The sequence below is a fragment of the Onychostoma macrolepis genome, chromosome 07 (genome assembly GCF_012432095.1).
Source record: "Onychostoma macrolepis isolate SWU-2019 chromosome 07, ASM1243209v1, whole genome shotgun sequence".
Classification (NCBI taxonomy): Eukaryota; Metazoa; Chordata; class Actinopteri; order Cypriniformes; family Cyprinidae; genus Onychostoma; species Onychostoma macrolepis.
The window spans coordinates 9,798,839-9,821,515 of record NC_081161.1 but is presented as its reverse complement, the minus strand read 5'-3'; the positions used below and the strand labels follow the sequence as shown (position 1 = coordinate 9,821,515).

The 22,677-nt window shown below is 36.2% G+C and overlaps 3 protein-coding genes across 9 annotated transcripts; 1 reads left to right on the top strand and 2 right to left on the bottom strand.

Annotated features, from left to right (window-relative positions):
• Positions 1-993: 993 nt before the first annotated feature.
• On the bottom strand, positions 994-8,037 carry LOC131544509 (gastrula zinc finger protein XlCGF8.2DB-like). 5 transcript variants are annotated; one of them, XM_058782792.1, is made up of 5 exons: positions 7,930-7,998; positions 6,537-6,685; positions 3,604-3,846; positions 3,230-3,470; positions 994-3,099 (listed from the first exon to the last, which is right to left on the bottom strand). In XM_058782792.1, exons 4-5 carry the CDS (start codon positions 3,261-3,263, stop codon positions 2,078-2,080), a joined length of 1,056 nt encoding a protein of 351 aa, XP_058638775.1. In that variant the 5' UTR covers positions 3,264-3,470; positions 3,604-3,846; positions 6,537-6,685; positions 7,930-7,998; the 3' UTR covers positions 994-2,077. The 5 variants fall into 5 exon arrangements, with proteins under 5 accessions (XP_058638775.1, XP_058638774.1, XP_058638776.1 ...); XM_058782791.1 differs by having other exon boundaries at positions 3,604-5,566; positions 6,597-6,685; positions 7,930-7,989; XM_058782793.1 differs by lacking the exon at positions 6,537-6,685 and having other exon boundaries at positions 7,930-8,037.
• Positions 8,038-8,622: 585 nt separating this feature from the next.
• On the top strand, positions 8,623-13,360 carry sirt3 (sirtuin 3). 3 transcript variants are annotated; one of them, XM_058782786.1, is made up of 8 exons: positions 8,623-8,832; positions 9,155-9,251; positions 9,356-9,529; positions 9,615-9,847; positions 10,366-10,466; positions 10,665-10,826; positions 12,268-12,480; positions 12,872-13,360. In XM_058782786.1, exons 1-8 carry the CDS (start codon positions 8,745-8,747, stop codon positions 12,893-12,895), a joined length of 1,092 nt encoding a protein of 363 aa, XP_058638769.1. In that variant the 5' UTR covers positions 8,623-8,744; the 3' UTR covers positions 12,896-13,360. The 3 variants fall into 3 exon arrangements, with proteins under 3 accessions (XP_058638769.1, XP_058638770.1, XP_058638771.1); XM_058782787.1 differs by lacking the exon at positions 9,155-9,251 and having other exon boundaries at positions 8,686-8,832; positions 9,297-9,529; XM_058782788.1 differs by lacking the exons at positions 8,623-8,832; positions 9,155-9,251; positions 9,356-9,529 and adding an exon at positions 10,027-10,078 and having other exon boundaries at positions 9,761-9,847.
• Positions 13,361-15,636: 2,276 nt separating this feature from the next.
• On the bottom strand, positions 15,637-22,290 carry drd4b (dopamine receptor D4b). The gene is made up of 4 exons (XM_058782359.1): positions 21,663-22,290; positions 20,924-21,036; positions 19,388-19,983; positions 15,637-16,486 (listed from the first exon to the last, which is right to left on the bottom strand). The coding sequence occupies exons 1-4, from the start codon at positions 21,903-21,905 to the stop codon at positions 16,284-16,286; spliced, it is 1,155 nt and encodes a 384-aa protein (XP_058638342.1). The 5' UTR covers positions 21,906-22,290; the 3' UTR covers positions 15,637-16,283.
• Positions 22,291-22,677: the final 387 nt, after the last annotated feature.

The following is a 22,677-nucleotide window of genomic DNA, read 5'->3' as shown; positions in this document are numbered from 1 at the left end:
AAAACAACCTCATTGGTTCATTCCAATGGCGTCTAGTTGCAGGGGCCTGATGTATAAAATAAAAACGGCCACTAAAACGTGCATATAGGATTTCTGAATTCAATATTATTTAGGTGTAATTAGTCAAATGTAAAGAAAATGCATGTTTGACTGTTAAAAAATTGAGCTGGTGTCATTTACAGAAAAAACAACAACAACAAGTACTTATTTTCCTAAGTTAATTGAAACACTTACCATCTAGCTCATTAAGACTAAAATCCTCACATAAATCATTTAATGTCAGTCTTGGTTTATACTGGTTTGTAAAAAAAAAAAAACGCTAAGACAAGGCAAACAAATCCAAAACCATTATAAAAAGACATTATCAAAATGAATAGTTCACCCAAACTGAAAATTGTCATCATCTATTCACCATCATGTTGTTCCAAACCTTTTTGTTCACCTGGCCGTTGACTTCCATTGTATGGACAAATAAAACAATGACATTATTTGAAGGATATAAGGGTGAATAAATGATTTTTTTAGGTGAACTATCCCTTTAAGCAATGAAACTCTGCGGTTGCTCCATCTGGTGTTGTAAAAGGGTACAGGTTCCAGTTGCAAAGCGATACACCAGTGCAGGTTTCTTATCAGACTACCTAGGCACAGCTTTTGATGCTGCCATCAAGTGTGCCTCAACCACCTTCATTGAAACTATTTGTTCTCTGCTCCCAGTATGTTTTGTGGTTACTAATGGGGGTTGGGAAAAAATAATCAAATATTTATCACAGTTCTCTCAATAATGATAGCGCAGACAGAAAATACTGAAAAAAGTATTAAAAAGTCGTTCTACTTAAAAGGTCGAGAATAAAGGCATAGCCCATCATACATTTGAAGGATTGTCTTTTATCTGGACAATTATATACATTTCACTAAAACAAATGCATAAAAAATAATTTACAAAAATGAATTGTTCAGAAAGATTCATGAACTCAAGATTTCGTTGTGAATCAATGTAACAAATCTCTCACTGCTCTAACAATCAATTCTTCATGTACTGCATGTCATTAGCTTTAAGTTTTCATTCTCCAAATCAGTCCCACATACACTATTTACTGATGGTGATACACACAAGAAACAAATATCTGGCACGAGACATCAACTTTGTAGTTTTTAATTTGAAAAAAAAGAATGTTCGTCACAATTTTTTATTATTTTTGATTTCCACATGTGATTCATCTTTGCAGATTGTGTTAAATGGCATACAGGTTAATGAAAATGCTAATTCACTGACATTCTTTCAAAAGAAGTTTTGAAACAGTATTTCAGTCTTTCGTATTCACTATAGTTTTATCAAACAAAACCAAAACAAGTGTACTGAGACAATAGAGCTAGTTCCGGATTCATTCTCTGCTATTTACAACCATTTAGCAAAATAGTCTTTTTTTAAGTGGCACCAGTTACTAGTTTTATGTAACAGCAGTGGCTCTGGGCATGTGACCAAACGCTCAGTTCTTAATGGTTGGCCAGTTTTCTTCGCAGTGCAATGGAAAACAGATAACAATACCTGTACATAAAAAATGTTGCATATACTGCATGATTATGTTCATGTTGGTCTAAACAGACGCATTAAGTGCATTCAAATTATAAAGTTTATCACACTGAACTGTCTTATTCCTACTGTTGTTTTGAATTTGAATTTCACACAATGCGTTTGGAACTGAAGCCTGAAGGTTGGACACTGTGTCCACTTGTGGACAGTGCTTTTCTATATGAGCCAATTGTGATTGTCTAAAACTCCTCCCACATGAAAGGCAGTGGAATGGCTTCTCTCCAGTGTGCACTCTTTCATGTTTTACTAGGTTTCCAGACTCAGTGAAACCCTTTCCATAGTGTGAGCACTTTAAAGGTTTTTCTCCAGCATGGAGTCTTTTATGCCGCTCCAAGTCTCTGGCTCTCATGAAGGAATTTTCACATTCAGAGCAAACATGAGGCTTCACACCACTGTGTATTTTCTGGTGCTGTTTAAAATAGTCAAGCAATAGAAAACTCTTCCCACAAACACAGCACAAATAAGGCTGCTTGTTTGAATGCATCCTCAGGTTCTTCTCAGCAATGACTCCAATACAAATTCTTGACCACACTGATCACAGCCAAATGGCTTTTTGAGGCTTTGTGCCTGTGTGAAACCTTTACCACACAAATGGCATGAGAAAGGCCTCTCACCTGTGTGAATTCTTATGTGATGCTTCAGATGTCCTCGTTGTGTGAAGCTCTTCCCACATTGAGGACATGTGAACGGCTTCTCTCCAGTGTGAATTCTTATGTGACTATCAAGATTTCCTTTAGTTGGGAAACACTTTCCACACTGAGAGCATGTGTAAGGACTCTCTCTAGTGTGACCTTTTATGTGAATGTTAAGACTTCCTTTACGTGTAAAAGACTTTCCACATCGAGGACATGCGAAAGGCCTCTCACCAGTGTGGGATCCTATGTGCTCCTTAAGGTGTCCTTTAGATGTGTAACTCTTTCCACACTGAGGGCATGTGTAAGGCCTCTCTCTAGTGTGAGTTTTCATGTGAATATTAAGGTTTCCTTTCCGTGTGAAACTCTTTTCACATTGTGTGCATGTGAAAGGCCTCTCACCAGTGTGGGATCCTATGTGCTCCTTAAGGTGTCCTTTACACGTGTAAGTCTTTCCACACTGCGGACATGTGAAAGGCCTCTCTTGGGCGTGAATTTTAATGTGGACATTAAGGTTTCCTTTACTCATGAAACCCTTTCCACACTGAGGGCATGTGAATGGCCTCTCACCGGTGTGAGTTATTATATGATCCCTAAGGTGGCCTTTTTGAGTAAAAGTCTTGTCACACTGAGGGCACTTGTAAGGCCTTTCACCAGTATGAATTCTTATGTGATACTTCAGGTGTCCTTTTTGTGAAAAAGTCTTTCTACAATGGTGGCATGCAAAATAATTTTTGGCTTCTGTGCTTTCATGTGAGAAATCCTCTGAAGTTTGTGAACCACTAAAAGAGTTTTCTCCAGTTAAGGCATTGTGGGCTTCCTGATTCTCCTCCTTTTCATTCTGTGCTTGACATTCCTTGTTCGATTCCATCAGTTCTAAAATAAACATAGTAACATATCAAAAGGAAATTCAAGAGGAACAAATTTTAAATTAAAGCACATCTAAAAGTCAAATTTGGTAAACTGCCTGAAAGTAATTACTGAACAATCATAAATCAACACCAACCTTTTTGTTCTTCAGCCTCTTCATCATTCAGCATCACTGACGTCTTCAGTCTCTTCAACAAAATCCATCTTTACCACAGCGTTATGTGGAAATTGTTATTACACCACACTTGATTCCTGCTGGCTTGAACCACAGTGGCCTCTTTGATGGGAATACTTCCAGCATTTATTGGTGATTTGCTGTGGGAGTGACTTCACTGAAGATTGAGTTGTATGATTTTCAAACCAAAATCAAACCAAACCTGTGAAAATAAACAACCAAATCCTTTTTTAAACTGCCAGCTGTTAATAAACAGCAGGATGACAATTATATAAATCCCATGTCGGATTCATGGGCTAAAAGACAAGGCATATGCAGGTGTACCATGCACTTACCAATTTCAAAGTCCACATGGCATACAGATAGCTGCCACATATACTTGGACACATAGACTGAGAGAACAAGCAGGTCAGACGTGTCAGTGGCTAGTGGCACATCATGTTCCCTCAGTGAGAAAAACAACAGACACTGCATGATGTGAACAGATCTACTTCAACTCAACAGATCTGTTGCAATATCTGTGGGTGGATTGTCATTTTCCCCACGTAAGGAAGTTATCTTTGTTTATGAGGCCTGGCCTATATGAGAGGGAGAGATTCAACCTTCTCCATAATCAGCAGGTAGCATCGTTACATTTCGTACAAAGCATCGTGCAATTAGAGTAACTACATACAGTATGAACTACATGCACTACAGACATTAAAGCAGGGGTTTCCAGTCCCACTCATGCAGGGTCACCACCTCTGCAGGAAACTAACACTTCAGGGGTAGGACAGGACACTTTTTAGAGTTTAAGAGGACTTTTAATGTTTTCTCTAAACTGTTCACGGCCCAGAATTCTCAGCATTCTTAGCTAACACCTGCTGGAAAAACACCTGTAGTGATGTGGTGATGGTTTTATAATATAGACCTAGTTAAGCATTTTCTACAAACCTGTTGGCAAGGTATATTATGCTCAAGAATGTTATTATAACTACATCATCTCAGTATATTGCTGGTTATATTAAGGCATATTAAGGTAAACCTTGTTGGTTTTCTGTTTTGTGTCATGGGATGTATACTTTCTGAAAAGCAAAAAGAAAAAAAAGTTCTAAAAACCAGACTAACTGTTCGTCCACCATAATGCACACACTCCAGTGCTTGCACACAGTATCACGGCATCACCCAAGTAACAACTGATGTATTTGTTTCATGCATTCTCATTCTGATTTCGCAACACGACAGTAGAAGAAAAAACATGTGGGTACCATGTGGACAAAAATTCAACTTGCCCATTTTATCATGAATATCAATATACAATTTATAAATGGTATTATATTTAAATTTGTTATTCATGTGCGTTTAATCATAAACAGGTTGTACTTATTGTAGAACACTAAGTGCCTGTTTCCACCTGGTTTTAAGTAGGGGTGTAACGATTAATCGATACATCGATACGATGTCTAACCATACGATGCATCGATGCCACGCGTAAAATATCGATATCTATAGTATAATTAGGCACCTTTATTTTGGGACTGTCCACATTTTCACATAATGTCCATCTATGCATTACCGTCGACGCGTGCATTCTCGTTCAAACTCACATATCAGGACTCTATATAAGGACTGTCCGAAGGCACAAGGCGAGCATAAAAGACGCTTGGGATAAATGGCGGAACAGTCAAGGGCTGTGTGAGAAGTTTTCTGTACACACATCTGAAGCTCACACACACAGACAGTCATGTCTACACCGTGCGAGTACTAAATTGAGCTCTTTTCTGCTTTTTTGTCAAAATGCGTGTTTGGGCGAATATCCTAGTAAACGCAGTCGGTTAGGCATATGTCTTGACGTAAACAGTTGAGAAAGAAAGCGCATGTGTATCAGTAGCCTATATTAAATCCGTGTTTTAAATAGTGCTGTACAATAGTAAAAATAATTCCACAAATAGAAGACAACAGTAACAAAACACCAAATAAAACATCAAGGACAGTACCAGAAACCAGTGCCTCAACACACTGCAGTCTCAAAAGCTACACATAAAAAATGAGCCTTCAGACGTTTTTAAAAAAAAATATTTCGAGTAGGAGCAACTCTAATGTTGGAGGGAAGACTGTTCCATGGTTTTGGAGCCGCCACCGCAAAAGCCCAATCGGGACAACTGATCACAGCCAAATGGCTTTTTGAGGCTTTGTGCCTGTGTGAAACCTTTACCACACAAATGGCATGAGAAAGGCCTCTCACCTGTGTGAATTCTTATGTGATGCTTCAGATGTCCTCGTTGTGTGAAGCTCTTCCATTTGGCTGTGATCAGTTGTCTAATCAAAGAAAACGCTGTCAAAGAAAAATACAGGTGCTCACTGCTCCTGACTAAATAACCTTTGTAACATCAAAAATTATTAATCTATATTTAAGTTATACTGTGAAGACTGCAGTTATTTTACATTTGATTATTACATTTCTATAGCATACCTGCAATTTATTTTTAGACAGAGCAGAAGAACCTGAAAAGCACTGTTTATTGAATTTGTGTCTTTGTTCTATTGTATTTATTTTCTGCTATCTGTAGAAAAGCACTGAGCCCATAGCAGCCAGAATTGTTTTTCCATTTGTTTATTTTCTTTATCATTAAAAAAAAAAAAAAAAAAAAAAAAGTGTATAGGCCTATTTTTTGTTGTGAATGTCCCAACTGAGGTACAGGATGTGAAAATTTCAGATAAATGTTCATGTTATATATTTTGGTTGCATTTGTGAGTTAATAAAAAATGTAGATGGTTGTTTAACATAGGTATATAATCATCGATATACTCCTGTATCAAATCGAATCGTAATCGTATCATAGATTTTTTTGAGGTATCGGCAAATATCGTATTGCTGGGTCTGAGAATCGATATCGTATTGTATCGTGCCGAACCATCCGATTTACACCCCTAGTTTTAAGATGCTTTTCAACTGGTCAGCGCTAAATACAAGTTAAAAGGAATCTAAAACATTTTGTGATCAGATCACTGAAAGCACATACAGAGGTAGCTATAAATGCATGAGACCACACTGCATTTTTGTAGTGGAAAAATTATCCATCCTGAATTCATCCTAAACCACAGTGAGGCACCAACTATTCACTGCCCACCCACCTAAACACATCAAGCGGGACATGTTGTGAGAAAGTGTACCAAAAAAATTTAAAAATTAAAAATTAGAAATTTGCTGCAATGCAAATTATGGTGGAAATCGCAGCCGCCCTCCTTATTCCTTTTATTATACTTTTTTTTTTTTTTTTGTCTATACCTCTCCTTGAAATACTGCATCATCAAGTGCCACTGAAGGCCGTTTCAATTTGAAGGATACTTAGAAGGCAGCCTTCATTTCATGTCCTTCATTTGATGAATTTTGAAGGACTCATCAAGTGTATCCTTCACGCCTTCCGATCAGCAGTCCTTTGCACACATTCCAATTAACAAAAGAGAAATGGCTGAAAATGAGTCGGTACGTGGCTCGTTCAATTTCATTATGAAATACAAAACAAACATCTTTTTGGATTTGAAGGCATTATGTTTTGTGGTAAATTAATCACATAATGCTTAAACTACCCTTGATGTAAACCACTGGGAGAACACAGATTGTCATTTACTGTATAGTGTTGAAAAGAAAGTCAGCTAATATAAAGACTTTTAATATAAAGTATTTTTTTTTCTAAAATATTTTAATAGTAGTTTTGTGTTTTGACCACGGAGGACGGAAACATTAATGATGTTGCCATGTAGACTTAATAGATGGTTTCATTAAAGACCTTAATGCTGAGGAGGATAGCCTCAGAAGGACTGGTCTGGGAAAGACACATACTCACTAGGAGTTCACTTGTGATTGGATCCCTGAAAATGCATTTTAAAGTAGTTGGGAACAGGACCTAATAGGTTAAAAGTCCATACTAATGCACCATGCCATAGGATCTCTTATACAGTCTTGGCCAAAAATATCGGCACCCTTGGTAAATATGATCAAAGAAGTCTGTGAAAATTAATCTGCATTGTTAATCCTTTTGATCTTTTATTTAAACAATTCACAAAAATCTAACATTTCATTGGACAATAAGAATTTAAAATGGGGGGAAATATCATTATGAAATAAATGTTTTTCTCAAATACAAATTTTGACCATGACTGTATGTGTAACTGAACATGGTGCACCAGTCTGAAGAAATCTAAGATTGTAATAGAGAAACCATTAAAAATTTTGTACTGTTTCTTAATTTAATAAGATGACTCATATGGACTACTTTTATAGTACATAGTCTTTTTTTCGATCTTGACAGCCTGCTGTTGAAAACTGACATTCTATAGAAAAAGAGTTGAATAAACTTTCAAAAACACATGGAATAAATTCAAGAGATTAAAAAAAGTTTTAGAAAATGCGATGCAATGTAAATATCTCTGCTTCTAACGTATCAATGTTCTTTACTATTATATCAATATTTGAGCTACTTAAAAAATAAACAAATATTAGAACTGCACATAAAGCAATACAATATTACTTCCACGTTCATTTAACATTACTAACACAAGACGGCGCCGTAAAATTGCCGGAGCACATTTGTAATAATAATAATAATAACAATAAAAATAAACCACGTTAAAATGTTTTCTATCCATTCATGCACCTAAAATCACTGAAAAATACTCACCTCCTTTGCTTCCTCTGATTGATAAACAGTCCGCGGCGCATCCGTAGTGACGTCACAGCGCGATACAGAAAAGCAAAAGTAAAGTCCGACTTTTATTTAGCTTATAGACAAAATCACAAAATACATAAGAAATAGTTAAATTACCAAAAAAATGTGTTTTGTTAAAATACAAATATATAACTATTAAAATATGGAATCTACCAATGAAAGTTTTACATGTAAGTTACCTCAGATCTCCTATAACGTTATACATCTCAGTTCATGACCTACCTAACCTCACCTATACTAGCTTTAGCTTGCAAGTCTATTTGCATACACGCTGTACATCGAAGATAATGAAGAATTAAAGACTTTTAATTTATATTTTTGACTAATTATCGACAATTAAATGTTTATATATTTTATTATCCATTATCCATTCAACAAGAATGAACAAGCTGTCATCAGAAACGCTCCATTCGCGACATCCAATCGTAAGTACTGTAGTAATTACGCATTATAAAGTTTGAACTCAAATCATTTATATATATATATATATTTAAAAAAAAAAAGGGATTTAAAAGCCTGTAATAACCATAATATAGTCATGTTGTATGGATATAATATATTTTAGTGCATACATGGGTGAGAATGAATGGACAAATTGCGTTTTTCGTCTGTCATGTAATTTGATGTAAACTCCATTATGTCTGTTACGGTAATAACTGCGTCACCAGTCTGCCTCTGGCTGTTCCTGTATGTTTTTATTTACCACTGCAAATTCGCTGAAATAATGTATGCCTTTTGACAAAGTAGGAGTCTAGCCTGAGTCCATTATGCTGTACCTAAAAACGGGTCTAAATGTGTGCAGATACTGTTTTACAGATAAATCTTTATGGAGAAGAGGACTGTCTACTACTGAAAGTATGTTCTTGTTATTGTTTCTGCTGTAGCTACTTCATGTTACACATGCCAGTGTCATTGGTATACACTCATTTATACACGAATGATGAATTGCTGTTTCTGCGCTGAAATAATATTTGTCTTAGTCTTGTTTTCGAGTTAAAATATCCAAACATCCTTAAAACTAAAAACAATAATGTATGTTTACCAGAGAAGCAAAGCGTCCTAAAAAAAATAAAATAAAAAAATGCATGCTATTTTTGATGTTTGCAAAGTAGCTTATTTTTGGGTGATTAGTCTGTAATGCTGTTGGAGGGAATCTTACAATTATGCTTTTCCTCAGATCTGTCAAGGACAAACCTTGCCCATCAAAAGATATTGCCACATATCCCTCATGCACAAAATGGTGCTGTATTTCTTTCACAATTCCTTTATTGTCCGTAAGTATTGTTTTCTTTTCTTTCTTTCTTTTTTTTTTCTTCCAGTTATGATCCCAGAAATTCCCCAGTGATTTGAACGTTAATCTGACATTTTGACCTGATAGAGCTGCCTTCATAAGATGTGGTGGCGTAAGAGGGCTCTTCGGAGGAGGCCGTGGCAACGTTCACCAGCAGACTCTGGAGGACATTGCAGAAGATATCAGAGAACGCAAGTTCAAAAGAATTGTGGTGATGGCAGGGGCGGGTATCAGCACACCCAGTGGAATCCCAGACTTCAGGTAAAGAACGACTCATAAGGGCGGTTGTCACCTAATCCACCTTTGAGTTGGTTGCAACTTCTCTCAAATCGTATTTCTCCCACAGAACACCCGGCAGCGGTCTTTATGACAACCTTCAACAGTACAATCTGCCCTATGCTGAAGCCATATTTGAAATAAATTACTTTCATCACAATCCAACCCCTTTTTTTGCTCTTGCCAAAGAGCTTTATCCTGGTAATTACCAACCCAATCTGACACACTACTTCGTTCGCCTGCTTCATGATAAGGGACAACTACTCAGGATGTACACGCAAAACATTGATGGACTAGAGCGAAGTGAGTAAAGTTCTTTTGTCTCACTAACTAACGGTAAAAATATGTTTTTTACCATTAGTAATTTTATATATAGATCAAATTCCGAAACTGTATTTGAACTAAATTACGATAAATACTTATACAAAGGGAAACATAAAAATGTACATTCTTTTTTTATGATTATTTTACTTGACATGCAGAACGTGGACTGATGCTCAGAGAGGCATGCTGTGTTGAAAAGCTGCTAACAAAGTAATTAATTGACATAATGTTCTCTCTTTTAAAATGTGAATGAGTGTAAATATCAAGATTATCATATATGTCTAATGGACTGAAGTCTGTCAGGTAAAACAAGAGCCTGTTGATACAATTTAGTCAATCTGGTATTAATATTCTTATTTTTATTCAACTGGCTCCAGATTCATATAATGATTAGGCTATTTTAATGAAATATGTTATTTATTATTATCAAAAAGTCTAGCAGACTCAATGTTTGTGTAAATCATTTATAAATGTCACTGACCTTTCATTGATTTCAGTGGCTGGCATTCCCCCAAAGATGTTGGTGGAGGCACATGGAACATTTGCCACGGCCACATGCACAGTTTGCCGAAGGGATTACAAGGGAGAGGAACTCAGGGTAAGTATGTGTCGTTGAATTGTGGTTTTGAATTTTTTACACCTGGAACTGCACTTCAAATAAACTCACAACTATCTCATTTCTAAACAAGCATGTCACAACCTGATTCTGACAGAATAGTTTTTCACTGTGATTTGCTTATGGTATGATTGTTGTAATAATTAATTAAGCTCCTGACTTATGGCTGTCTCTCATTAGAATGATATCATGGAAGGAACAATACCCAAATGCCCTACTTGTAAAGGAATCATCAAGCCTGACATTGTGTTCTTTGGTGAGGAGCTTCCTCAGCAGTTCTTCACCTACCTGACAGACTTCCCGATAGCAGACTTACTCATTGTCATGGGAACATCTCTTGAGGTGAGGAAAAGCTGCTGGATCTGTTAATGAGCTTTTTGTAAAGCTTAGCTCTGGATTTGTACCCACTGAACAAATGCAGTGTGAGACCAAGTCCCTTTAATACATTTAAACCCATTAGTTGCCGTATTTTATGAGTCTGTGGGACACGTCTGGTTGGTCTACACTTAGTCACTTACATAGTTGAGTCTTTAGGGGCTTTCGCTCCACAGGAAGGTTTTCGTAGTTTCTCTAACTATTGGTGGAAGTACCTGCTTTTTGACACATTCGCACTCCAGGAACTGGGAATGATTTTAGTTTATTGGAACACTTATTTGGATTGGACTAAATTAGGTCCTACTTCAGAGTAGGGTCTAAACCAGCACAATAGGAACTACTAGTGACGTAAGTTTAAGTTGATCGACTGACACATGCCATACAAAACATTGGGACCGCGGTTTTTAAAAAGCCTTGTAAACACACAATTTACATATACTAACTCCACAAACTAACTCCATGAAGAAGGAAAATAGAGATAGATAGATCTCCATGCATCTAAATGCATCTGGAAATAGAGGAGGACAGAGAGTGAGCTGCTGTGGGAAAGGTAGTGTATGCATGTCAAACAGAATAAGAATGCAATTCTGACTAAAATTTACATTGCACTACAATATTTCTTGTTCGACAAATGTATGCGACAAGTTGTATTTTATGAGAGCAGTAACAGTGATTATTGTAATGGAATATAAATGTAATATAATTATTGTTTAATTAATTCATGTTCAGATGAGTGAATGTGCGTATTCCTCGTATGAGTTTTAGATTTAGTCTGTGTTTTTGTTTTTTTAATGAATTTTAGTGATTAAAATGGTTTTAAAATGGTATGCAATTAGTTGTTGTTGTTTTCTGTTTGTTTGTTTTTGGTTTAGAATATAATGTTTATATTTTAACCTTTTTTTTTGTTGCACAATGTATAGCATAGATACATTCACTATATTTGTTTTCATAGCCTTCAAATTGATCATTGTTTGGAGGACAATAGTATTTTTTAAAAATGTTGGATTAAAATGAATTGATTTTTATAAATTAAAATGAGTAATTTAGTCATTTGGAATTTTCCAAACAATTAATCAAAGAAATAATCAACAAATAAATTGATTATCAAAATTATCATTAGTTGCAGACCTAGTTAAAATATAAATATCAAGATTTTTAAATTTATATATGTATATATATATATATATATATATATATATATATATATACATACATAGGTGCTGCAGTTAATATGAAGACATAAAAATGAAACAATTAGACAATAATTTGAAATGGTTGTGATAGACGATATAATCTGCAGATCATTTGCAAAAATAGACCTTGTGTTCTGGAACTACATCCCCAGCAGATGTCACTGTTGGGTTATCTGCTTACTGCTTTCAAAAAGGCCTATTTTCTGATTTGTTAGGTGGAGCCTTTCGCCAGCTTGGCTGGTGCCGTGCGTGGTTCAGTGTCACGGCTTTTGATAAATCGAGATCTTGTGGGGCCGTTTGCTCGGGGGTCCCAACGTCACAATGACGTGGCTGAGCTGGGTGACGTAGTTAGTGGCGTAAAAAAGCTGGTGGAGCTCCTTGGATGGAAGCAGGAATTAGAAGCCCTAATGAATGTTGGCGGAGACAAGGTAAGTTTCAATCAATCTCTGTTCTTACATATATAAATCATATGAGTAGGTGCATGTAGATTAGTCTGCTGTACTCAGCAGAACATTCATAAAATTCTGTATTCTACAAGAGTTATGAAGAAATACATTTTTTATGCTCCTCTTGCACCATTATCTGTCATATTTCATATACCTCATTTGCCAGAATGTTCTTCATGACTTTGATTTTAAAGACTGGTCCAATTTAATAACATTAATAACATTTACAAAACAGCTTGAAGCTGCTTTACTTATCTTTAAGTGTGTTTAATGTTTCCTTCTTTGTTAGGAAATAGTCTATATAAATTTTTATTCTCATTTCAAAACCCCCAAAACTAGAGGTATCTAAAAATGTTTCCGTCCTTTTCTATAGACTTCAGTGAACAAGGAGGAGTGAGCAACCAAATTTCCTCCTGACATGGGATCTGGAGATCGAGAATAGAATTGATTGTGGGCCCTTTGGAAAGCCCAGTCGTCGAATTCTGCCTCAGTAGTGAGCATGCACTAGAGGGACAGAGTTTCAATTGTTGAAAAGGTGTGCTTGAATATACTGGGTTAAGCATGAATATCTAGAACTAAATAACTAGGTCACCTCTACATATTGCAGGTAATGTGGTAAAATAATGAATACAGTAATGTAGCTGACAATTAAAGATGCAAAACAAGAATTTAATCTCTGTTTGTTTAGCTGGCTGCTATCCATCATCTTAAACAAATTTTATGACTGTGGTGATATGATTAATTTATTCTGTATACAAATGGTGGTTCTGAGATAAAGTGAGTGGCATTCAGCTGGTCAGTTCATCTAAATGAGTTGGCCAGCATGAGGAAAAACCACCCTGATGAATAATAAAAGCTTTTTCTAGAATATGATTGGAGTCTTTATCTTATGTGAGTGTGAAGGATTTTTATCGTATTTGTCAAATGTATCAGAGCAGAAAATGTCAAACCGAGTGCCATTATTGTAAACAAAGATAGCACATACAAAACCTTTCACAAAAAAAAAAAAAAAATTGATAGACATACTCTTCAAGATCAAAAAACTGATTTAAACATATACAGATGGCAATACAGTGGAATATTTCTATTAATGTCATGACATGAAAGTGAGTAAATGATGACAAAATTTTAATTTTTGGGTGAACTATCCTTTTAAGAGACCTAACGATTTACATGCAGTACATATAAAGGTCAGAGTTATAATAGCAGAAGACAGTAAAGAGAACTTTCTACTGAAAAACACCAGGAAACGATGCCCAGTCTGCTTACCTGTGTGAACATGCCATAGTCCTGCTGCAGGGAGGCATACGGACTACAGATGATAAACAATTACAATGACAAAAAACTGCAATGTCTGTAAAGTAAGATGCCTGCAGTGCTACAAGTTGGACAGCTCAACAGCCTTGCAGTGGCAAACCACATGTAAACAGGCATCCCCCTGGACCTGTTCAAGAACTTGCAAGTGCCTTGGTGGAAGAGTGGAGTAACATCTCACAGTAAGAACTGGCAAATCTGGTGCAGTACATAAGATGCACTAGTTCACAATATATATATATATATATATATATATATATATATATATATAATGTTGATATTGTTAAGTGTAAATGTACTGTTACATGTGCCTCAACTTACTGCCCACATGTAGATTTGTCATTTGTCCAGTAAAAATAGCAATGCATTTTCTGGTTTGGTTTGTCATGCCATATAACTTCTTTACAGTATTTTGACATTGTTGGAGTGAAAGGAAAACAGAAGCTCTGTGCTCATCGCATTCGTAAACTGTCATATATTGACACACAATAAGGAAAATAGTTGCAGGCTGGTAATGCAGAGGACTCATTGTTTGGCTGTTTTGTCTGTTGAGAAGGTGAACTGCTCAGTTCATTGTGTCATTGTGTCACAGCGTCTGAGTATGCCAGACACTACCTCTCTGTCTAATTCAGTTCGGCCTGCTGGCTAGTGTTGCTCGGTACTATACAGGGTCTGGACGGATAAAGCAAACAATACCCTCAATTATCCGACAATTCAAGATGTCTAATGGAAGAAACAAAAAAATCCAAGTTTCAAGAAGCACATGATATGATATGATATGATGGGACAGACAGTCAGTGAAAACACCTGAGCAGAATGGTGATAAGACAGAATCTCTGGAGGTTAAGCAGAAGTCAAGCAGCAATATTTTGGATGCTCTCACTGGAGACATGTCGAATATGCAGATTGCAGGTTGTTATAAAGGAGGAGGCAGATTGCTGTGCCCTGAACAATGAGCTTATTAGCTTGGTTGTCGAAGAATGGCCTTATTTTGGCCTTATTAGACGACACTGAGAATGAAGCAGATAGACCTGTGTGACAATTGTCATATGTGGTCCAAAACATGATTAGCACACACACACAAACGTTCAAATATAGGCTTCTTGAGTTGTCTGTGTAGTTCTTTGGAAACATCTATTGGTTCGATGTGCCATCGCCTTTCAGGGTTCTTTGAAGTGAAAGTATAGAGATGGTTTTCTAAAGAACCCTAGAACTAGAATGGTTCTACAATGGCATCATGGCAAATTAAAAAGGTTTTCCTATTGGATCAGGCTTCAAAAACCTAGTACAGGGTGATACCACTCATTTGAACACAGCCGATGGCATCAACAGCGTGACCATCAAGTGAGATAGAGAGAAGTTTTGATATGAAAAAAAGAGCTCCATCTGGTTTTGATTGAGCTATAAAAGTAATAGGCAACTAGCTGATTTCAAGTTTTCTGACTACATATTATGTATTATTGTCTTAATAACTATTAATATATACATGTAAATGTTTTCAATAAAAGTACCATTTTATTTACAGTATGTATATATATATATATATATATATTTTTTTTTTTTTTTTTGCAAGAATCGGATAAACAAGGGGACCATTAGTTGGGAAGGACAGATGTTCACCAAGGCCATGGTTGTTCTTAATTCTCTAAGAAATGCCAATGTCAGGCTTATGGGAGAAGCTGCACTTGATCATGCAGACATTTTATTTATAATTCAATAAGAGAGGGGAAAAAAGAGACAAGTGGGAATTCTGCCCAGGTGTCTGATCCTTTTTTTCACCGCACACAGATGATGTGCTCAAAGAATAAATCTAAGTATGGTAAAATCCTTAGGGCTTTTCGGGAACTTCATTAAAATCTTTCTCGTGATGTTTTGGAGCCTTCACAGAGAGCCTTCAACTCACTAACATTACGAAGTCCTGTTTCAAATCTCTGTTAGAGAATCTAGTGACTTTATCACAAATGTCTCTTTACAGCAATATACAGATTCCATTTTCAGAAGAATGAAATCAAACTCAAAGCTATACAGGATCTATGTAATATTTAAAATACTTTACCAAAATCAAATGTATCAAAATATGCAGTGCTGTGCTGTTACTAAATCACAAAGTGTGTACATTGTGGTCTTTTAATTTAAAATATTCCTGCAGGCAATAGCATGTCATAGATCTGAAATATGCAATGCATTTTGTATTTTGTATCATTAATCTTAACTCAAACTGAGACATATTTTAAGAGCATGGCATATTTTAAAATGCTGCACAAATGTTCTAGGCACCACTGAGAATGTTTTGTTGCACTGAAAAGTCCACTATATATATAACATATGGATGTAGTACATGGTAGGCACAAACAAATAAAGTATTGGCAGCATTATTACAAAACAAAACAACAAAATTAAACAGTTGCAGTCCAGTTTACAATTGTCTTTAGCATAAATTATGGCATGTCTTATGCAGCATTTGGTGTATGTCAACAGCAGCGTGGAAGAAATCTTCTGAAGAACTTTCTGAATTCAGTGTTGAAGACAGTGTAGATAATAGGGTTCAGTGCACTGTTCACGTAACCCAGCCATGTCGCTGTGCTCATCAGGTCTGGAGAGATGTGACAGGATTCACACAAGGCTCGTGTAGTGTGAACTACAAAAAAAGGAGTCCAGCAGAAGAGGAAGACACCTGCGGGAAGATCACACATCATGTCTCATATTCATTAACGAATTAAAGCACAATTTGGTGCATTTTCTGAGAAACTACTAAACAAACCTTACATAAAAGAGTACAAAAATACTGTATGTTTAACACAAAACAATGAATTTTGCTTTGCTAATTAAGTTGTTTTTTATTCAAATAATTCCAGTTACTCGGCTTGTAAAAACAAGCAAAATGTTCACTTACATTAAAGGAATAGTTTACCCCCAAAAAATATTTAAATGACTTCATTGAAACTGATTTGAAGAAAGTTACCAATACATCACTTACCCACAAGTGAACCCTCTGCATGGGTGCCGTCAGAAGGAGAGTCCAAACAGCTGATAAAAACATTATAATAAACCAAAAGTAATCCACACGACTCCAGTCCATTAATTAACATTTTGTGAAGTGAAAAGCTTCATAAGAAACAAATACACCATTAACACATTTTAACTTTAAACTGTAGCTTCTAGCCAAAATATTAGCCCATCATTAATAATTCATAAAGCTTCCTCCAGTGAAAAAGTCCATCCCCTGTTGTCTTCACATCAAAATCCACTGACGTATTTGTTTAGAACCATTTAGGACTGTTTTTGCTTATAAACATTGCTTGATCTGTGCTTATTTCTAAATAAAGATTGATAAAATCAAGATTTATTTATTTTTTTTACTTTAGAAGGCAATATTATAGATAGAGGATTCATATTTTGTGTGGAAGTAATAATTTGAAGCTTTTCGCTTCACAATTCATTCATTAATGGACTGGAGTTGTGTGGATTGCTTCTGGATTGTTGTGATGTTTTTACCAGCTGTTTGGACTCTTATTCTGACGGCACCCATTCACTACAGAGGATCCATTGGTAAGGCAAAACTTCTCCAAATCTGTGAAAAACAAATTAATGAAAAAACAAAGTCATCTACAACCTGGATGGCCCGATGGTGAGTATATTTTTAGCAAATTATGTTTTTTTGGAGGGAACTATTACTTTATTAACTATTCACTTACAGTTGAAGTCTATATGGGCCAAAACATTGCACTGGAATAAATGTTAAAATCTACACTGTCAAGACTTTAACATTACATGAGATTAGTGTGATAAATTGTATTAACATTTAAGTAAGTGTCATGACCCTTTCTGGTCCAGGAAACCCATAAAGACTGCATGAGAAGTTCTGTTTACACACTTTACATAAAATCCACCAACATGAATTCCACATAAAACAGTATTTACATTACTGAAAGGACAACTTATATTACTTCACTGCTTAAATAACTCACATTTGTGTGTGCCTAATTAATACAAGTGCTTTCAACAAAACTAAAAGCAGCATCTTGATCTGCTTTTTAACCTTGTAGAATACCTGGTTCATTACTGTAAATGTGTTTTTTGTTTGTTGTTGCAAATTTGATGGAATTCAAAATGATTTTCTGTGATTGATGACAGCATGCCATAACAATCCCAAATTACTCCATTAATAGGCAGAACGTTGTAGTCAGAGTCCTGCTCATGTTCTGATAAAGCAAAAAAAAAAAAAAAAGGGGCAGTCCAGGCTCAAAATATTCATGAATGACTTTAAGAGCTCTGGAAGGCTTTGGATAACCCAGAAACCTGCAAAATCACGGCCATTAATTCTGCATTATGCAATGCTGGCATAATAAAGTCTTATGAAAGTGACCAAACTATGTCAAATCAAATGTTATGAATAACATGTGAGACAAAGCTACACATATAAATCAACCTCATGTATATTATAGATATTAATGTGCTCCTCCAGTGACCTCAGCTCTGCTGAATTATTCAAGTATAGTAATGGTATTTCTATAAATACCCAGTAAGAGTTAGAATAAGTTTCAGATCATCTGCATAACTTCAATAAGATGTTTCTGTGATGCAAAATAAATGTTTACAGCTACTCTCTGTAGCTTTAGGTCCTATGAATCCCCATGAGGTCATGTATAGTCATATTAAATGACATTTTTGACATGAATAAAAGGTGTTACCACATAAAGCACATTTAGGCTACCTGACAAACCATTTTACATTGCCTGGATATGTGATATATTGTCTGATAACTAATAAAACAGGATGCTAATTTCTTGATGCAAATTTTATATAGTTTATATAATTTTATACAGCAGAGAGTGGGGTAAGCTGTGTCAGTTTTCTTTAAAGGGATAGTTCACACACACACACACACACAAACTGTCATTATTTACTCATTCTCATGTTGTTTCAAATGTGTTTGACTTTCTTAGCTCTGTGGAACACAAATTAAGATATTTTGAAAAATGTCTGGGTTTTTAAGCAAGTTAAAATGGTAAAGATAAAACTAATGCAAAATTATACTTCATGATGTCTGCTATGAACAAAGATTACAAGAAAGCATAATATAATATAATCTAATAATATAAGGTCATAGAAATATTATAGAAATAGCGATACTTTTCCCTATGGATGAGCTATGATTTAATATAATGAACAGGATTTCAACAACAACAACATCAATAATAATAATAATGAAGAACACAAGTCTAATCTTTGCTATTATGTCTCTGTATTTATAAATGGTGGCCTGTAAATTAGGTTAAGGCACCAGGTGAACCATGACACCATAATTGGATAGAGGGATTTGCCTGTAGTTCATTTTATCTGTGTGTTCTGGGGAATTTCAACCTCTCTGGCAATTTCATTCAAAGTTTTGAAGCTTATAATTACCTGCATGCAATAATTAAACTGATTTGTTGATAAAAGTTCAGAAGCATTTATTAAGTTGTATTTTTATGTATTTTTCATTCTACTTTTTGAGCTCCTTAAATGAGTTATATATTATGTACTTTCAAGTCCAACAAGACTGAAACAAACAAACAAATACACCAACGCTTACCCACAACAACAGGTAAAACCCTCATGGCTTTTCTCTCCCTTCCATTGATCTTAGCCCTCTTCTTTCTCTGAGCTGGCCGACCATATTGAATTTCAGGGTAGGCCACAGTCTGAATGGGGCTGTTTTTGTACTCATGTGGGAAGGGGCAGACGGGCTGTGTGAAGTCGTCAAGCTCCTCAAGACTGGATTGGGCCAAGTCCCTCTCAATGACCCGGGGCAGAGACGCAGGCAGAGCCCCCAAGGGTGGGAGGGCGGCAGCCACTGCAGCATGCTGTAAACTGCGGCAGGCCCGGATACTGTTTTTCAGTTTGGCTTTGCGTGATTCTTCCCACTTGCGCAAACCATGGAAAATCCCAAAGTACAGTAGAAGCATAATGGGACATGGGATGAAAAAGGAACAGACAGACGAATAAACCACGTAATTGTTGTCTTCAAGTTTGCATTCTCTGGGGTCTCTCTGAGGAACATTGTTTATTCCAAAGATGACAGGAGACGCCACAGCCAGCGCCAACAGCCACGTAGCAGAAAGTAATAGAATCTGCCGATAGTCAACATGCTTCCTGTTGTAGTTAAGTGGTATGGACACTGCTATGAACCTGTTAACAGAATGCATATTGAAATTTACCATCAGGACACTATGATCATAACAAAGCCAAAGTTCAGACTCAAATGGTTCTCAAGCAGGTTTTTTTCAGGACCCAGATGAAACAAGAGTAAACAAGTGTGTCCTTTAAATTAAACAGGAAACAACTTATTAATGTTATCGTGAGCTGCATTGGCCCAACAGTATGCAAAATGAATGAATTAACAGGAATGCTGAAAAGGCATTGATATAAAAACATTGTTTTATAGAGTGTTTGGTTTCATGTGCTTAATAGCCAATAATTCACTGCACAAAATACATAGTGGTTACCAGAAACCATATTTAAACTCGCTGCAACAGAACCCATATTTAAATTGGTCTGGGTCATATTTTCTTTCACTTGCATAGTTTTGTTCATGGACTTTGATGATGAGGGCATGTCACGCATGTTTAACGTCTGCCTAATTTGGCCAGCTTCTAAGTGAACAATCAATTTGTGCCAAAACGGGACACATTGCCTTTGACATCAACAACAGAGGACGTTAAGCATTTATTCAGATGCATTTTTTAATTTGCATTTAGAATTGTTATTTTCCTATCTGCTATCAGATCTGTGGCCCATTTTTGTGTCACGACTCACCTGTTGAGAACCACTAATTCACAGAATATTGCACATCTTAGCTTTCTTTAATAAAAATACTCAAAGAACGCTGTGTCCAACATTGATATGATGGAATATAGTCTTACGCGCAGCAAGAATAAGCTTCAAGACCAGCATGACCTGTTTCTGCAATCCCGATTAGATCAAAATAATATGCTAAAAACTGATTATGCAGTCTGCATTCTTTCTCAAGAAAATGCCTGAGGGCTCCCAAAGCAACTTTTCTCATTGCTCAGGAAAAGTAACGCTATACAAAACATCAGGGATATTTGACTGAAATTAAAATACAAACCTGTCCACACTGATTGCACAAAGGTTGAATATTGATGCTGTGCAGAGCATTACATCCATGGTCATTAATCCATCGCAAACAGCCATATTTAAGGACCAGACACCACCTTGAAACTGGAAAGATAGATTTATTGTGTCAAGGAAGAGTTTTAATGAGCATTTAGAAGAAACTGCACACTTCCTCACATTGAAGAGCATATTCGATTCATTTCGAATAGGTAACCAACTTTTTTGGATATAGATTCAGACTGTCCTTGATTCTCTAAACTAACCTAATGAGCCTAACGAAGCCACAGCTTGACTGATTTAATGTGATGGCAACTTGAGGATAACAAGATAAGTGGCCTAAAACCTAAAAAGCTTGAGAAAGGTAGGCTATTCAAATTAGGCTATTCTAATCTAGGAGCCTATGTAGTAACTCTTTTCAAATAAACTATCTATCTATCTATACACACAGTATAAACATAATGAATAAGTTACATTTGTCATTTATTATAAATTAGAATGCAATCGTAATCATATCTGAAATTTGTCAGTCACACTAGGCTACACTACCTAAAACGGCAGTGCTCATTCATTTCTGATACACTGTTGTACAGTATTTTGAGATAAAGAAGACCTATATGCCTTATAAAATGCACTGTTTTGTTTATAATATATATTTGGGAACTTAAATTACACTGTGAACCTCTCATTATATGTCTCAGACAAACAGTATTGCGCTTAAACACAACACTTACCTCTGCATAGACAAACAGGGGTAAAACCAAAACTGCCAACAGCAGATCTGCCACAGCCAAACTCACTATAAAATAGTTTGTCGTTGTCTTCAAGGCTTTTTCCTTGTAAACACTCAGGCACACAAGCACATTTCCACAAATGATCACTATGATGAGTAAAACCCCAAATATGAGAGCAGGAACATTGTAGGTAACGAGCTCGGGCTGAAGTGTGCTGTTCACGCTCGAGATATTCACAGACATTGTTCTTGATCCGAGCGAGAACGGCTTCTTCGGGGAAACTTTTCATAAATGTCTCATGTTGTCCTGTCCACTGTGGCCCATCTCTGCTCATCTTGTGTTAGTCAGAAGACAAGCCATGTATATCAGCAGCACAGCGCCGGATAGATGCATTGAGTAGGTCAGTCCATCTGCTGTCTCTCCTTAAATAACACAGTCCGATAATCTGGGAAAGTCGCGAGCTGTATTTCGTTTAAGGGGAGCTGCTGTCAAAATAAAACTTTTCGACGTTGAAAAAAAAGATAGTAGCCCCTCCAACCGCTTAACCAATGGAGACGCACTTGTCTTGCAGGCGGGCTGACGGTCGATGTGGCGCTAAGGGCGCTCATCTATTATGAGTGGCTGCAGAGCTGTTTAGACACTCTGTAGGCTACTGCCTATCAGTACTCGTCTCTTCCGTTATCATCCTGCCCATTTTTTTAATAGCTAAAAAGTCTTTAAAGACCTAACCTGTTTTCTGTTTTTCTGCCAAGTAGATTTTTACACAATTTACACATTTTTTAATCACATATGGAATTATAATACATTTAGCTATTGAAAAGACCCTTAGATTTCATTTTTTTTATTTGTAGGTCACATGTATAGGGGAGACTCACACTTGTTCAGTGAATATTTCTCAGGGTAGGTTTATTTTTTGCAGTCAGTTCTTGTACATGTAGCCACATACCATAAAGTATGCTATTAATAGCATATACAAAATGAATCGAAAAATCGCACTCTTATTGCAAGTGGCCTA